This window comes from Triturus cristatus, chromosome 6 (assembly GCF_964204655.1).
Source record: "Triturus cristatus chromosome 6, aTriCri1.1, whole genome shotgun sequence".
Lineage (NCBI taxonomy): Eukaryota > Metazoa > Chordata > Amphibia > Caudata > Salamandridae > Triturus > Triturus cristatus.
In genome coordinates this window covers 663,953,673-663,971,362 of record NC_140589.1, presented here as the reverse complement: position 1 = coordinate 663,971,362, position 17,690 = coordinate 663,953,673, and the positions used below count along the sequence as shown (strand labels likewise).

General features: G+C 44.0%; 1 protein-coding gene across 7 annotated transcripts in view; it reads right to left on the bottom strand.

Annotated features, from left to right (window-relative positions):
• The window catches only part of MAP3K7 (mitogen-activated protein kinase kinase kinase 7), a 324,585-nt gene that overhangs the window by 134,756 nt on the left and 172,139 nt on the right, over positions 1–17,690 (bottom strand). For all 7 annotated transcript variants that reach the window (XM_085611146.1, XM_085611151.1, XM_085611147.1 and 4 more), the window contains exons 9-11: positions 14,189–14,270; positions 8,402–8,529; positions 6,906–7,065 (exon numbers count right to left, since the gene is read on the bottom strand). In XM_085611146.1, coding sequence (XP_085467272.1) covers positions 6,906–7,065; positions 8,402–8,529; positions 14,189–14,270 — 370 coding nt within the window. The remainder of the gene's footprint in view (positions 1–6,905; positions 7,066–8,401; positions 8,530–14,188; positions 14,271–17,690) is intronic.

The window sequence follows — 17,690 nt, the reverse complement described above, 5'->3', positions numbered from 1 at the left end:
GCTTGCCTAGTACTTAAGTACCACTGGCCTTTTCCATCCTTTAAGCTAAACATTGTAATTGTATTTATATAGCGCTTACTACGCTTTAAAATGGTAGACGCTAGTATGCAAAGCTAACAGTGAATTATCGAGAAGCCAAGTGTGTTTCTGTTTTCTATGTTTGCAACCTGTCTCCTCTGCACTCACCAGCAGGCAGAGTTGCTATCATTCCCAGACAAGCATTTGCCATGCAAAAGGTCTCGCATATATGAGAGTTTGAACTATTGGCATTGTAAATGGCAATGCCTTTTATTTAGGTTTTAAAAACCAAATCATAAAAAAATGCATTGTCATTTACAATGCCAAAAGCTCAAACTTGCGTAAATGCGAGACCTATTGCTTGTTTGAATCAGTTTTCGCCTCAGAAGCTCCTCCCTTGCGTTTAGAAGAGTAGTGAGTGAGCCTTAGAATCATCCTCAGAATCAGGATCTGAAGTGGCCTTTTTCTTCTGGAGCCACAATAACAAACGTGCCTCTCTATCCTTGAGCGTCTTAGCTGAAAAAGTCCTACAATGTTTGCACTCCTTAGGGACGTGCTTTGGATAGAGGCAGTATAAACAGTCCTTGTGGGGGTCCTTAGAGAACAACCTGGCCTCCCCACAAGACCTACAAGGTCTTAAAAGCCTCTTTTTAGAGTTTTCAGACATTTTGAAGTAAGCTTGAAGAAAAAAACAATACCTCAGTTCCAAAGGAAATGCTGAAAATACAGGTCAAAAGTTCAACCAAGGGAACAAACTGAGCAAAGCTCAGGGAGACTCCTTCTCATACGACGGCGGTTGGAAATCTAAGGTATGGTGGCTCTGCTGGGGAGTGTGATCTCAGGGCTGGCGTCTCATTGGCTGGCATTTGGACCACATAATGATGGTACTGGGCTACCAAAGTCTAAGCTGATCTATGGTACCTAGGGAGTTTTTTCTTTTTACTGCTATTTATTTCCTTTTTTTTTTTTTTTTTTTTTTTGTGGTAAGACATTTATTATGAACAAATGAAATAGATGATGCACACTGCGTCACGCCAACAACCCGGAGGCCGGACGCTATCAGGTAGGTTATACAAAGATTACATAAAAATATCTCAGAGGCCATCATCCGGCCGGGTTGATCATTCAGAGGTAAACTTAAGATACAATAAAATCTTCAGTGTTTACAGTGCATCTCTAGCGAGTAAACGGTCTTACTTTTCTTACAGTGCTGCTGACAATTGAAAGATAGCGAAAATCAATGAAGCCGCCCCCGAGTAAGCAGCAGTCAACCACCCGCTGCAGCAGCCTATAAAAAGGATGTGTCTGTCAGCACCATGTTTCTCCCAACAGGACCCCCCAACAAGCTAAACCAGAAACTTCAAACATAGGTGCAAGTACTTGGAAACAGCATCCATACAACACTCCAGTTCACAAAGGGGTCGCGCGGGCCCGCCACAGGTTGTCCAGATAGAGGGCCAGCCATGTTCAGGGCGGGCACGGAAAGGCATCTTGGCTGTGTACGAATTAGCGAAGGACGTATGGGGTGGGGGGGAGGGGCAGTGAATTGTCCACAGGAGGACCAGTAGGACGGGGGGGGGGGGGGCAGGGGACTCCATCCGGGTCAGTGGAGGCAGTAAACGCAAAACTTGCGTCTGGGCAGTTCCTGTCAGTGTAAGCGCGGGACAGCGGGACCCCTATCATTAACCTACGCAGCGCGTACCTTTAGCCCATGTCGTCTGAAATACTCGTAGCACGTGAGGTACCTGTGGAGTCAGGGGCCGTGCGTTCTGTAGTCCACTGTACAAACGGGCCCCATATGTCAGTGGGTCTGGAAGCGGTGGGCATGGTCTCCCAATAGTGCGTCAGTTGTGTGTGGCCGTAAGTCACATCCCTGATCCAGCTCTCAAGCGTGGGGAGGGCCGGCCTGCCCCAGTGTATAGCGATCTGTCGTTTGGCATATAACAGGAGTAATGCATGTAGTTTCCGGTCGCAGGGCTCAGTGTGCTTAACATACCCCAGCAATCCCAGCAGTGGAGACGGTGAGTCACTCCTTTGTGTGATTTGATTGATGGCATTGAAGATCCCTGACCAGTATGCCCTCAGCTTGGGGCAGCTCCAAGCCACATGAATAAAGGTGGCATCGTCACCCCCACATTTCCAGCAAGAGGCATCCTCACGGATACCCATACGGCGTAGTAGTGTCGGAGTGCGGTAGTATCTGTGTAGGAATTTGAAGTGGATAAGCCGCAGTCGGTAACTAGGGGATAGAGCTGTGAGTTGCGCGCAGCAATACTCCCATGCGTCATCCGGCAGCTGGTCCCCCAGGTCCTCAGCCCAAGCGGTCTCGGCCGTGGCTACTGTCACCGGGGCTTGTTCCTGCATGCAGTTATATAATCTGGACACCAGCTTCTTAGGGGAAGGTCGTGAGAGCAAGTTTTGGAGGGCGGCTAGTGCGCAAGGCTCTTCCGGGAAGCACGGTCCTATCTTCTTGCAAGATTCCCTAAGGGAATGATATAGTAATTTGTCAGCAAACGTGCAGGGCTGGTCATCCCCATCCGCAGGCATCTCGAAAAATGAGCCATCTGGATATAGGTCAGCGAAGGTGAGAAGTCGATTCCCACGGATAGTGAGGACGTCACCTCTTGCCGTCAAACAAGGCAGCATCGGGTTGCCCCTCAGAGGAACCGCCGGCGCATAAAGCAGGGAGAGACCAGCTCGTTTCCGAAGTTCACGCCAGGACCAGCGGACCATTTCCACTGTGTCTACACCACGCGACGGGCACGTAACCTCTCCATATAGTGCCACTCGTAATGGCAAGGGGGCGACCACTGCCAGTTCCACCGCCACATGCGGCTGGTAGGGGGTGGGGTAGGCCCAGAAATGCAGGAACTGAGCTTGTGCACAGAGTGAATAGAGCTTCAAGTCCGGGGCCCCCAGGCCTCCCTGTCGGAGCGGAAGCGTGAGTAGGTCCCAGGAGACTCTGGCTTGGCCGCCGGCCCACACCAGTTTCAGCAGTAGTGAGCGGACCCGGGTGTGGAAGTGCGTTGTCATAGGTAGTGGTACGTTGACGAACAAGTACAAGAATTTGGGAAGGACCACCATTTTGGCCAGTGCAATTCTAGCGACCAGGGACAGCGGTAGCCTATTCCAGACTTCGACCTTTCCTTCCAACCAGTCCACCGCCCTACCAAAATTCAGCGACCACAACTCCTGCACATCTCGGCTGATCCAGATGCCCAAATACTTGACAGCTTCCGTCTCCCACCTGAGGGGGTAGTCAGGGGCAGGTCTAACAGTGCTCTCCGTCAGGGGGAAGGCCACTGACTTCGACCAATTAATGGATATCCCTGCCAAACCCTCAAATCTCACAAATTCTCGAAGTAGTGGGCTCAGGTTGTCTTTAGGGTTCAGGACGTACAAGGTGACATCGTCCGCGTACAGCGAGATCAGTAAGCTTCTAGCACTAAATCCGATGCCCCTGGCAGTGTGGTGCTGCCGAACTCGAGCCGCAAGTGGCTCCATCGCAATCGCAAAGAGGAGCGGGGACAGAGGGCAGCCCTGCCTAGTACCCCTCGAGACATCGAATGGCTTGGAGACGAGACCATTAACGCTCACTCGGGCTCTGGGTTTCGTGTAAATGAGCTTGATAAGGGTCAGGAAGTTTTGGCTGAATCCCATCCGCCTCAGTACACTGAAGAGGTAGGGCCATTCTAAGGAGTAGAAGGCTTTGGTGGCGTCCAAAAACACCACCGCTGCCTGTACTGACGGGTGTAAATAGTGAAGGACCGAAAAGATCGTTCTGAGATTATGTGATGTTGCTCGGCCAGGGATGAATCCCGATTGATCTGGGAGCGCTATCATCGGCAACATCGGTTGTAATCTATCGGCAATTACTTTTGCGTATATCTTGGCATCTACGTTTATAAGGGACAGGGGCCTGTAAGAGTCCAGCTGCTGGTCATCTTTGTCTGGCTTGAGGAGCGTGACAATGAGAGCCTCACGCATGGAGTCTGGGAGGGAATTTGACTCGAGAGCCTCGACAAACACAGAGTGTAGTCTCGGCGCTAGTTCAGCCACGTAGGTTTTATAAAAGGAGGTGGTCAGGCCATCTGGGCCAGGAGCTTTATTGGCCGGCATGCTTTTAATCACCTGGGCGATATCTTGCACTGTAACTGTGAGGTCCATGTATTGTCTGTGGTTGTTGTTGAACCACACGAGTGCTATGGAGTCAAGGAAGTCCCGCAGTGACGCCGGTGTCGTGGGCTGTCTTGAGGTGTACAGGGCAGCATAGAAGTCTGCGAAGGCGCCTAACACCGCCTCTTGGCCTACTACTAGACGTCCGGTGTTATCATAGATAGTGTGTATGTAGTTCGACTGTGTGCGAGGAGCAATCAGTCTGGCAAGAGTCCTGCTTGGCCTATCTCCCTCCCCATACCTGCGCGCCTCTGCCTGCCTCCCTAGCTATTTATTTCCTTTACCGTGAGACTCCCACCATGACGACGGGGAAGATACAAGCATGTAAATCTATGAAAGATTCAATACTGGAGAACCTCAAGGTGGAAGAATGAGGGTAGGACTTGTAGGTGGAGTTCAAAGTCGCTGTCCACCCTGGGTATGCATTGTATGAGAAGATCGTCCACCGTCAAATTCTCCAAGCTAGCGCAGACAACTGAAGGGAGTATGTGGCACTCTGCTTCTGTGAATAAAATGCGTCAGTTGTGGTGTCTGCCCTGACAAGAAATACCCTTTGCTGCATAAGAGGAAGGAACACTTTTGAGGGCTAGCTGGATTGCTAACAGCTCCAGATGGTTGATGCGGAGACCCTGTTGATCATGTGTACATACACCTTGTACAGTCAGTTCCTGCATGTGTACGCCCCAATCGATGAGTGAGGCGTCTGTGGTGATAGTCATTTGCGGAACGAGATCCAGAAAGGACTACCTCTACAACAGGCTGCTGACATTCCAGCACTGCAGAGAGTGAGGAGTGTCGCCCCAGATCAATACTAGATTCTGCCATTGACCCTCTTCCTGTGACCATTGTGCTGCTAGGCACTACTGCAACGGATGCATATGTAATCTGCCATGTGGGACTATGGCAATACAAGAGGCCATCATACAGAGTAGGCGCATTAAGTCTGACCGTTACCTGGTGATGTGGCTGAAAAAGAGGTAGTAGCATTTAGAATGGTGGCACCCTTGCTGGTTGGGTTATGCATTCCCTGGACAAGAGTCTAGTTCAGCCCAGAGAAAGGGCTGTCTTGTAGGGGCTATTATAGGATTTAATTGCATTGATTGTGAAGCCTAGGCTGTGCAAGAGATGTATGGTGGCTTAAGTGTGCATGAAGCATTGCTGCTGCGTGGTGCTCTTGATCAGCCAATCACCCAGGCAAGGAAAGACGTTGACGCCGCTTCTTCTGAGCTGAGTGGCTACCACTGCAACACACTTTACAAACACCCTGGGAGCTGTGGTACTCCAAAGGGCAGCACGTTGTACTGATAATGCTGACCACTTACCACAAACCAGATGAACCTTCAATGCGCAAGGTGGACTGTTATTTGAAAGTAGGTATCTTTCAGGTAAAGAGTGGTCATGAAGTCGCCTTGATGTAGTAGAGGAATTACATATCCTGGAGTGTCACCATGTGGAAGTGCTCTGACAGAATTTACTTGTCGAGGGGCCCAGCGCATGGGCTTCGGGACCAGTCCGTTTTGGTGATAAGGAAGTTTAAGGAGTACAGTCCCTTGCCGAGGTGTTGGGTTGGTCTGAGTTCTATAGCCCTTTGCTGAGTAGTGCATGCATCTCCTATATTAGGAAACGCTGATGTTCAGAGGACAGTCTGTGTCTGCAATGGGGAGATATTTGATGTGGTTAGTGTGAGCTCTAGGCAGTACCCCTCAGCTATAATGTCTAGAACACATTGGTCCAAGGTAATCACAGCCAAGTGGGGCAGAGTCCCCTGCAATCTTCCCTTGAGAGGTGTTCGATGATCAGGGTAAGGGAGTCACTGCTTTGCAGGGGAGTCATTGCTTGGCAGGTTCGCCCATTAGGGGGCTGCGCCTTTTCCCTCACCCTGTCCGTTGTTGCCCTTGCATCCTCCCCTGTACTAACCCCAAAAGGGTGTTTGTTGCTGCTGCTGTCTGGGGAAGGATGTGAATGTTTCAGGGGTGGTGGTTTTGGCCAACTCATGGCATTGCATGAGGCAAAAGGAGATGCGGGCAGATGGAGGATGTAGGGCACCCATGGCCTTGGCTGTCGGTGTCCTTCTTATTTTTCTCCAACACCGGTAGAGTGGATTGCGCACAGTGGGGAACCCGAACAAACGGTTTCGAAGCGGAGCGCAGCAATACATGTCCGAACCCAGTGGCGGAAAAAACAATTTATCAATGGAGGAGATGCCCATGCGCACTATCACAGAAAGGAGGAATCACCTACCTCGTGACTGGAAAGACTTCTTCAAAGAAAAACAACTTGCAAACATCCGGACCAGACACTAAATTGCAGGAGTATGAAAAGCATGTGATCTACAGCTCACATGCCTCGAACTCTAGTTTCTTTCTGGATATACCGGGTTACTTCAGATCTCTGAGAATGGGGATGGGGTCACTGGAGCTGAAGAGATCAACCAAATGAACACTGCAAGAACTTTGTATATATTTTCCATTTAGCTTTGCTACCAAGTGAATTTATCACAGCTGGTTTTTATACTTAACACAAGTGTGGGTAAACAGTACATCGATTAAGAAAAAGCCCATAAACTACTTTCACTGCTAATGAATAAACACAAATGAGATCAGTTGGTGACGTACTTCTAAAAGCTAGCGTATCAGTTTACATAGTTCTTAGAATTGTTACTTTATGTAGTCTGAAAATTCCACTCTGTTCATTCATTATTCCTAATGTACCTGCAGAGGCAGAAATCCTCGCTTCTAATTCTGACATGTCTGCACTCATCCTCTTGCTTTCTGTCGGAACAAGAGTGGATGGTGGACGTCCTCGAACATCATGCAGACTCTCCACACTCCCACCACGAGAAGGAGGCAAACTCAAACGACCAGACTCACCCTGAAAACATTGAAAAACACAAATGCTGAAATCCCCAAAATATCACAAGTTAAAATCGGCGTGCAATCGTATACTAACATAAGAATTATTTGTGTTGCTGGAGTATTGGCTAATAATGAAATTTAGGGTAATGCCAATAGACGACTGGGTGGTAAATTGTGACATTTGAAGCAGATTGCAATCATTTGAACTATCCCATCATTTAGTGGCAGTGTTCAGAAACAAAATCTATTTTTTCTGCAATACTTCAAGTAGATGTCAACGTTAAAATATTCTGGAATAGCTCCCTTTCACATCCACCCACAATACATCACAAATCAGAACCATATGGGGGTTGCCAATACATTAGCACAAAGATATACAGCATATGATTTTCCCTAACCTATCCTTCAGGTGTGGCTGGCAGATGCCTTTGCATAAAACTGTCGACCTGGCATCTAATGAAGGCAGGCATTGTTAATGGCATGGACAGTACATGTTTCTCACCAGGAAAAATTCCACAAACAATGAGGAATCGGATAAAGGGTCCCAGCGAGTTCCTAGAAATCCTCACGTGTGAAGACAACACAACAAGTTTAACAGCTTGGTAACAGAAAGAGGAGATCATCCACTGTTTGGTTTTGGTCTGCATTTGACAAGACTTACTATCAGATCACACAATAAAACACACTCAATAAGCACAGAAAAAAACGCTGTTGTGTGGCAAATGGATGCTTGTAATAAAAAATAATATTAAACAGTAGCGAACGGCTGTATTGTAGTGCAATCGTAAATAGTTTTCAAGTTCCAATATTGCTACCATGATTAGAAGCAATGCACTGTGTCTCGGAAAGGCAAAACAATGATAAACTATAGACAATACCATTCCAAGACTGTTTATACGCAGTGGACACACAGGATGCAGCGCACTGCAAAAATGAAATGAATTGGAAGCAAACAGTTGTAATACTGTATGTTGAGCTGCACTACATTCCCAAAATAAAAAAGGAGAAGATAGAAATGAAAGGGGATCTATAAATATTGAGCAGTACCATTGATCACGGGTTTGCCTCTGTAATAAATGTAGACCTGCTATAATATATTATATTCAACCAAAAGTAGAAGATGGAGTTTGAGAGAGTCTACCAAAGCAAGAAAGTTACTTGTAGTTCATACCTCAATGGCAAGTTCATTATATGGCAACTTTCAACCATACAGGATAGCATGCACAATACAGAAAAGTAACTATATGTTAATACAAAGCTAACTTCTTGCACTTTCGCAAAACCTGCATATAAATTAAAAGGTATATTTAGACAAAACACAATAATTTCAGATGGACAGTCTTACTGCTTACCGATTGCTTGGACTGAGTCTTGATTTGTGCCAGTTTTGACTCCAAGCGTTTCATTGTATCATTGTTACTTGCTGGGTAATCCCCTAGTTCATTACTAGGATCACTTTTATTACTGTCAAAAAAGGAGCCTGTAAAAGAATGTATGATTTTTTTTAACAAACATTTTAAAAAGGTTAAATGGTTATTACTTCAGACCCAAATAAAACAGAATGAATTAACTAGCCCCCACACATTTTAATACATACACAGTAAATATTCACTTAAAAACACAAAGTGCAATTATGGTTACAAATGAAAACAAAAAAGGGGCAACTTATGGTTAGGACCATAATTAGCACAACAGCCTTGCAAATCGTAACTTGCACATTATCGTCTCAAAGGGTCTTTCTCTGAAAGCATCAAACAGTGGTACATATCCACGGCAGGGATGTGGAATTCCTATAGCCTGACGCCCGGGACATATTGTTTGGGGTCAAGAACAACAAGTTTTCATGTGTATTTTGTCCTTTGGCCCAAGCCCCTACAGCACAAGCCCTTTGGCTGCCTATTTATAGTACCACATAATGGATCAGGGAAGAGCATTGTCTGCAGTTAAGGTAATATTTGTATACATGTGTTAATGCTGTTCAAACTTGTATTTATGGCTCATTAATGCAGTCTTTATTATTAGAGTGAACGCTCTAAGTAGATGTTGTAAGCTCCGACTGCACTACTGATAGTGGTTCCAGTATAAAAATGTTTACACACACTTTCAATGTTTAGCAACATGAGGCTATGTTTTATGCTCCCAGAATACTCTCTGATTAGATGCAAATATTTGCAGAAGCTTGAAAGCAAGATTGAGAATTCTTTGCTTTCATAATAAAATGTTCACAAAAAAATGCAAAAACATTTCGCTAAACTTCTGTAAAAGTTTAGGTACAATTTCTTTGCAGCATTAGTAAGATATGCTGATATATGCTAGTATTTCCCAAAAATATCTATAATGGTAAATCAGTGTAACCAGTTATAATAAGATTATGGGAAACAAAAAAATAAACAAGTACTGGTAAAGCCAGTGGGTCAGCTTTTTGGTTTTGTCAAGGCGTGACATGTTTTGGCATGGCTTATGTAAAACCTTATTGGTGTGGGAGCTGCCAGACCCTCACCATTATAACAAATTTTAGCAAAAGCAAAAATTGTTTTGGTCTCAATACACACATTGCCACAGCAGTTCCTGGCAATGGACAACACAACTGGGTCGATATGCTCCTTGTGAAAGAACAGAATGCTGTCACTCAGTGAAGTTAGCCGAGAGAGAGAGAGAGAATTTTAATACACACAAAAGGTCATAGTTAACACCAAACCTAATTAGGGGCCCAATTATTAAATAAAGTCTCAAAAGCACACCCATGTCCTTTCATTAAATGCAGATATACGGATTTTGTGAATTCGCAAGGACTACAGAAGTAGGCCAAGAAATAGTACTCCTAGAAAATATTTGTGAACTGCATTTTAGCATGAGCAAATATGCAGGTGTAGATTTGCTCATTCGAAAATCTAAGTGTTTGCAAGTTCACTTTCCCTCCAACCACTTTTTGTCCAACCCTGAAAAAAGTTTTATGTCTGCCATTGTCCAACCTTTCTCAGTATGGGAAAAGATTAGAGAAGAGTTGGTGAAAACCCTTAAAACATGCAAGTTAGTAGGTTTCCACAGACTCAAAAGGGCATTCCAACCCTGGAACTGTTGTTTACCTTTACCTTCAGCACCAGTATGTAGATATGCAGAAACGTGGCAACATGAGGGAATTGCTAGTATTTGAGCCCTACAGTGGAAGGAACCCTGGCATAATCAGAGAGGCTATTTCAGAGCTCTTATTTAATGAGATTGCTGCCATTATTTGTCACCGCATTACATGGCACAAAAGGGACAAATGGATTTTTTTTACAGGACAAGTAGATTTATGAAGCAACCTGCCCCATGGACAAGTAGATATTTGTATTACATTCCACAACCCTGTTCACGGGTATGTACAGAAGGGCTGTTCAATGGACAAAGTTAACTCTTGATATTATGTTATGCAGGCTTTTTGTCAAATGTCTTCTGCAGCTCTAAGGCTACTTTGAAGTGCTAAGGTAGGAAGTTTACCTCCTTCACGTGGATCATTTATTCCCTTTTATGCCTAAAGAGAATTTCCAACTTCTCTTCTGGCATGTTATTTATTTGTTTTTACTGATTCTACCTCTTTTTGTTAACTGCATACTTTGAATAACATCACTTCTCTGTGGCTTAAAGTGACCTCATTTGGAGAGTACCACCTTCTCTGGACCCCGTAAAAGGCTGAGAAGTATGATCAAGCACTGAATAATAAAACCATCCACGTACAACTGAAACGGTGATCAGATGTAATCTTTGTAGTAATAAACCGCTATTTTGCTATTACTCGTGTTAAGCGCTCTACATTTCTAACAATCTCTTTCGCCGTAAAGCCATTCCCTTACAACCTTAGGTAATCTTTGACCAGATTCCCAAGGTTAGTTATCCCGATCAAAGTTTCCCATCATCCAGTCAGATACAATGGTTCTTACCTTCCAAACGGCGTAGATAGAAAAATAAAAATGTTTAACCAATTCAAAGAAAAATGTACAAAAAAGCCCCTGCAAATTTTAACGATCAGCACATCCACAGTTTTCCAACCACTTTGAGGTTAAAAAAAAAATGAAATCTTAGAATTTTCACCTTATCACATTTGCTGCGGTGCTCCTTTTCTATAGATGCACATTTTAGGACATGCTTGAACACAACCCTTTGTAGTAGCCCCTTAAACTTGGGTGTTGGCTAGATGGGTTTTTGTTTCCTTTTTGTATTGCAAGGATAGCTGTGATAACCTTTATGGACATCCCAAAACACATACCCTAACGCTTAAGATCACACGTTAAGCACGGTTCACCTGGATTTTTATGCACACTGGCCTTAATGAATTGTTAGAAGAAATGGCTCTGTTCCACTCTAATTCAGAATTCGCTGACAGCCTCTTATTCTGCAGAATCGGACCACGAAGACTAATCGTTATAGAAATACCACAATACAATACCATCCATTAAGTGAATCAGTGTGCTCCAGAGAAAAGAGAACGTTCCGGAGGCTTGGCAAGAAGTTCTCTGAAAACTTAAAGGACTGAGGTCAAAGATTTTCCTTAATATGAAATCAATTGTCTACCTGTTGTGCTCTTAGCCCCTTCAATGGCTAAAAAAACATTGACAAATCCAATAGATCTCGCATTGGTGAGGCCTATTAGCTTTTCCATTGCTTGTTCAAAATATATGCTAAGGTGACATAATCCAGGCTAACCATAACTTCTGCCATGCACAGAGAGGGTTGTCCTTGAGCCATGACCATTTTTATTTGAAAAGCATTTTTTAGGGGTTTAAACACTGTCCCATGTACGCTTGTGACCGTCCTGAGGGGATCGTTGTTGCGGGCCCACAAACCCTCTAATGTCTACAATCTTTGATATCACTTGCTATGGATGCGCAGACCTCAGAGTATGTGAACCCAGCATGAGTGTTGACAAACTCTACGGCAAAACTGCCTTTTGAAATGAGGGGGTACTTTTGGGGGGGCCGCCTTACCCAGGTGAGCAGGGGATCCTCAAACTGCCCCCCAAAAGGCTGGTTAATTTGACGTTTTCAGGACAAAAGGTCCTAGTCCCTTTGTCTGGCAATGGCAGCATCAAAGGTTTTCTTGCAGTTGCGGCTAGCCAATGACTGAGCTTTGGGTCCACGTACTAAAAATGGATGGCAGGAAAACCAGCTCTCTCACCCAATGGGATTTTTTCATTTTTATTATTTGGTTCTTAAATGGTCTGCGAAATCAGGTTCGCAGAACATTCGTAGATCAATGTTCTAGATATATTTATACTGGTTGATAGCTCAATTCAATTTGAGTCCAACAAAAAAACACTTTTCTAATGTACATTTCTTAAGAACTACTGAACTGATTTACAGCAAACCAATCAAAGGCACTTCCTTGAGTAAAATTTGATTTTCATGCCAAGTATGGTGGAATTCCATCAAGCATTTTTTCTGTGTCAGAGCAAAGAATCATATGGGAACTCAAATGAGAAAGGTCACTTTTTTACCTCCCTTTCTTCTGCCCCAGATGTATTTGAAATCTGCAAAGCCGCACCAAAACCTCTGCAATATATAATTATATATATGAATTGCAATAGCTGCCCATCAATAGACCATATGGTTGAAAGTTAAGATGGTAGCAATAATTCCTCGAGGACCTGGAGCTAAATACTCAAGAGAAAAAAGGCTGGAATCGAATATTTAAAATAACCAGAACCAAGTATGAATTAGAATCTGACATCAATAATTTCTATTTGAAACAAGCTCATCATTATTAAAGGTGACGTTATATGGCCTGGCATGATAGAACGTAACTACCGTTTACATGTATATTTTGCTTCACTGTTATATGATCAAATCACCACACAGATTGTATAACTTTACTGCACTACCAGAGGCTGGTCTAGTTATAAAAAAACACAGATGAATGTAAAACTGGTTAATTTGCCTAACTGATTTGACAACAACCATGTAAATTAATTGTAGAACATTTAAAACAATGCCGGGGCTGCGATGTTTCAGTCTTGAAATTATCGAAGAAAGTCATTCATAAATCACAATAACCGCTTAACACCGACTGATACTAGGTAGAACTTTATACTAATGTTGATGGTTTTTAAAAAATGTATTTGATAAAAGTGTAGTGTTTGTTCCAACCTCTATAAACTATATATTAAATGGGAAAATGAAATAAGAGTGCCGAGGAATCCAATCAGTTCTAGAAAGAAAGCATTAACCTTCTTGATCCCAAACCGACAAAAACTCTTTACAAAGGTTGGGCCATGAAAAGAGCACAAAGCTCCCTTTCCCTGCTCACTGATGTCCATGTCAGAAAAAACAGAGCTAAGCTTTATAATGCAAGAGGCTATGGTTGCAAGGGTTTATAAATGAGCCTAGAAAAGATCAGGTAGCGGTCTTATACCTGTATTAAGAATGCTCTTCTAAATATTAGAGAAGGCAAATAAGGCATGCACGTGTATAGTTGAATACGGTGTTCTGGTAAATCAAGTGCTTTTTTTATAAGACATTCAAGGAACAAGATAAGTCAATAGTCCTGTAGAGGGCACAACAACAACACCCTAGCCATGTGATATTTGTGTGTGCCTCGTGATATGTCAAAGCCACCCCCATAGCCTTGAATATACAAGGTAGGAAACCCTTGCTCTTAATGTGTCAGTCTATAAACTTCAGGTACAGCACAGAGGAGGCAGGATTCCTGATCACCTTTCCATAAGGAAGCGCACAGCATAGGAAAGGTTAAACTTTGTTGCTCAATCAATGGAGCAGCCCCAAAAATAAGGACTGGCATGATCATGCTATTGCATTTTGAAGTCTATAGCTGTTACATACCCTGATCCCAAATATATAAAGGCCTTGTGAATCAATGCAAGAGAAGAAACAATATCCCGTGCCCAAGTTGGAAACAGAAAAGAGGCATATACAGGATTATCACTTCCCTATGCTCTCCAAACGTACAGTTTCAGCAACATGTGCGATAAAAGTACATGTTTTTGTGTAAAGCAGTTTGTTTTCCATTGCTTTCAGCCACCAATATAGCGTTGCAGCATAAAAACACAGTTTATCTGATACAGCTTATTTGAGAATAAATAAAAACACAAAATACTGGAAAATATATTTTAAAAATCAGTGTCAGTTTCTCTTTACAGAATATACCTGTACTGGTGGCAGAATTACTTTGGCCTTCATCTGAATACTGGCAAGGATACTGCAGAGACTCGTCAGCGCCAGGAAAATACTGCAAAGGGAACAAACAACATTAGAAAAAGCACTGAAAAAGCATTATTTTTGCTTCAATTTAAAAAGAAGTACTGCTTGGTAAGAGCATCTCCTCTCACCTGCTATACAGGCAGTTGATTTGGTCCGAGTCCTGATAAATCATACTGTGCTGATTAGCCTATTTGTGCAAAATTCCCACTATGTACTTGAAAATTCTCAATGTTGATTCTGAGAAAGAGGACGGACAGGCTTTACCACGGGCAAAGATTATCTGCAAATGGGGCAATTATACCAAAATGGTGAAATGTCTGCACCCGCAAGTTTTGTAATAAGCATGGGTTGAAGGGCATTTCAGGATGGATTTATCATATTCAAATTTACTTCTGGCTTTTATTCTATTTATACATACAGAATTATGCACCTAGTCACCACATTGAATGTAAAAATTCTATACATGCAGGTACTCCAATATTCGAAACTCCCACAGATTTTGATTTCCAGAAATACTCCAGGAATCCTTGGAGAATTACTAAAAAAGAAAGAAAGAAAAAAAAAAAGATGGACTTGAAAATTTATAGCAGTACTACGGGAGCACATTTCTGACTCCTCTCGGTATCTTTGTGAACCCAGCTCATTATGAAATTGTACTACCATGGCACTTGCAAACACTGCCACATGACCGGATAGACTCCGTGGACATCATCCTCCACCAGGCTTTGCGCCAGGAGGCACCGATGCGCCATGCCTGCCTGTGATCAAAGCAACACTCTCCCAGAGTGTGGGATACTTGCAAACACAGCCGCAGGAGCAGGCAGACTTCAGAGACTTCATCCCCCACCCGTCTTTGCACCAAGATGTGCCGGCGTTCCATGCCAGGCTCCAGCCGAAAGGTTATCGGCGCAACAATCTCCAGCAGGGCAAGATGTGCCCTGGCCAAGGGCAGGCCCATCCATACCGGTCAGAGCCAGGAGAAGGCTGGACTGGGCCACCCTCTGGCATCTCGCCCAAAAGATACTGTTAGAAATATTGGCTATTTCAATTGTTCCTTTTGTTGATCTAACAGGCCGTGCATTAGTATAGAAGAGCGTTCAAAGTTGATTTTCTTCCCCTGATTCAATTGAACTCTCAAAATATAAGATTAAATGGGAAAAAGGAAGGCTAAAGATGTGGCTAACAGTCCTCCTACTACAAAGAAAGTTCCCAAATCAACAGGAGGGAACCGTGATATTGACAGAAATGGTGGCCTTCTGTAGGAAGTGGAGATGATATTAAATCCTCCCACTGATCTTTATCTGTTTCTCCAAAATTAAGTCCCTGCCCCGCAAAGAAGAGGAAATCAAAGAGGGTCCCTGACATGTTTACTAAGTTGCCAAATTCAGCATCTTTCTCCCATGAAACTTCCTTAAGAACAGCTCAAAACTCAAGTACTGTTGATCAGAGTACTGGGGACAATGCTTTGGGTTTGGTTAATCCAGATGTACAATGTGAAAATAGGCTTGCCCTTCTCTCCATTCAGGGTGACGACGAGCTTGGTGGGGAAGAGAAGGTAACCAGTGACCATGATATCCAGCCTAGTGGAGGAGGTTGAAGGATGGGGGTCGGGGACCTGAGACTGGTTATAAAAACCCTGGAAGGGGAAATTGACAAGTTCATGGTGCAAAAGAGTATCACTAAGATCACCACACTTGTTTAGGTCTATGGGGAGAATACGTTTTCAGCACCCCATATCCCTTACCTAGCACAGGTGGACATGCCTCCAAGACCCCATGTTCCTCCCCCAGCACAAGTTTCTGTATCCCCGGGCAGCCTTTCCCCACTGTAACTCTAGAAGGTTAGAAAAGACATCTCATATGCAGATGCTTTGTCCAGGAGGAGGGGTGGCTGGTGGGGGGGTGGGGCGGGGGGGGGGGTGGGCGCTGGATGGTCAGTTGTGACCCAGGTTGGGGTAGCCCAAGGGAGACAGTCACTCTCAGTGGGGCACCCAATGAGGAATGTAACGATCATGGCAAGCCTACCCACTTTTACCTTCAGCAAAGGGGAGGGTTGGCACCTAATGGAATACTGTTACTGGAACCACCATCCTTGAACCAAGGCCAGAATTTCCTGTCCCTAGTCCCCAAAGTTACCCTGGAGTGCAGGTAAGTCTAGGATTTTTTAACCAACAAAGCCATCTATTGGTTCCAGAATGTAAAGAGGTGTTATTCAATCATAAGGAGCAATATTATGAGAATTGAGCGGACTGAGACTTCGGGCGATCCATGTGACTTGGTTCACTTTACTTGGAACTTTCCAGTAAATCAAATATGCCAATCATGGAAAACCAATCACAATGACAATTTACACAGGGAGCACTTGCACTTTGACCCTGATCAGCAGTGGCAAAGTGCCCAGAGTACCTAAGCCAACAAAACGAAGTCCAGCACACAGTCAAAAATGCAGAAGGTACATGCAAAAAGTCAGGGGAACCAACACAGAGGGTGCCAGTCTAACACTTGCGTACAAACTAGCAATGCTAAAATCAAGTATATGATCCCTGTGTCCCCTAGAGCCTGATAAACCCACAAACCGGGGACCACCCTAGCCTTTTTGGGTAATTTTCCTTTAATGGATATCTGCAAGGCTGCTTCATGGTTTATGCTACACACCTTCACAAAGCGTTATTGTGTAGATGCCTTGAAGCATCAACATGCGTTAGATGGCCATCGAGAACATTCTTTCAAACATTTGCTTTATATTCTATGCAGAGCATGTCTATCTACAGTCACATATGCTACAAAAGAAAATGCTTACTTACCCTATAACCATCTGTTTGAAGAGTGTAAATCTGCAAATTTGCATGTGCCCACCTCCTTGTGAAAGCCAGCGAGGTCACAGATGTTACTTGCTCTATATCATTTACCATGTAGAGCATACTCGGTCTACGACACTGCGCTAAGCTTACCCTACGTGCCCATTAAAAGGAAAATAATCTGGGGTGGAGACCGTGTGTGGGTGCACTGTTGACCAAGGGAAGAGGACAACAGGTCTTGTGATTTGAAATTCTTTGAAATACATTTCCAAATGCCCATGCCCAAAAGTAGTTAGCAATAGTATGTAGAGCAGGTGCATCGACAGCTACAAATGCTACAAATATTTTATTACTGATTGCCCTACCTCCACCTCTTTAAGAGAGTGGATACCTGCACAGTAGTGTCTTGTGGCAGTGTCTCCAAGGATCATGTATCTGCTTTGCAGATGTCTTGCAAAGATACACTAGGCGTAAAACTGGCCCACCTCCCTTCTCCTTAGTAGGATGAAGTTTGTGCTTTAATACAAATGTCTTTTCAGCCCCTGAGTAACAGAGGTCAATTGTTTCCACTAGCCATCTTGGTTACTACTATGTCTAGTGGTTGTGTTGAGTAAGGACTGTGACAGAAAAAAGAATTGTGCAGACTTGCAA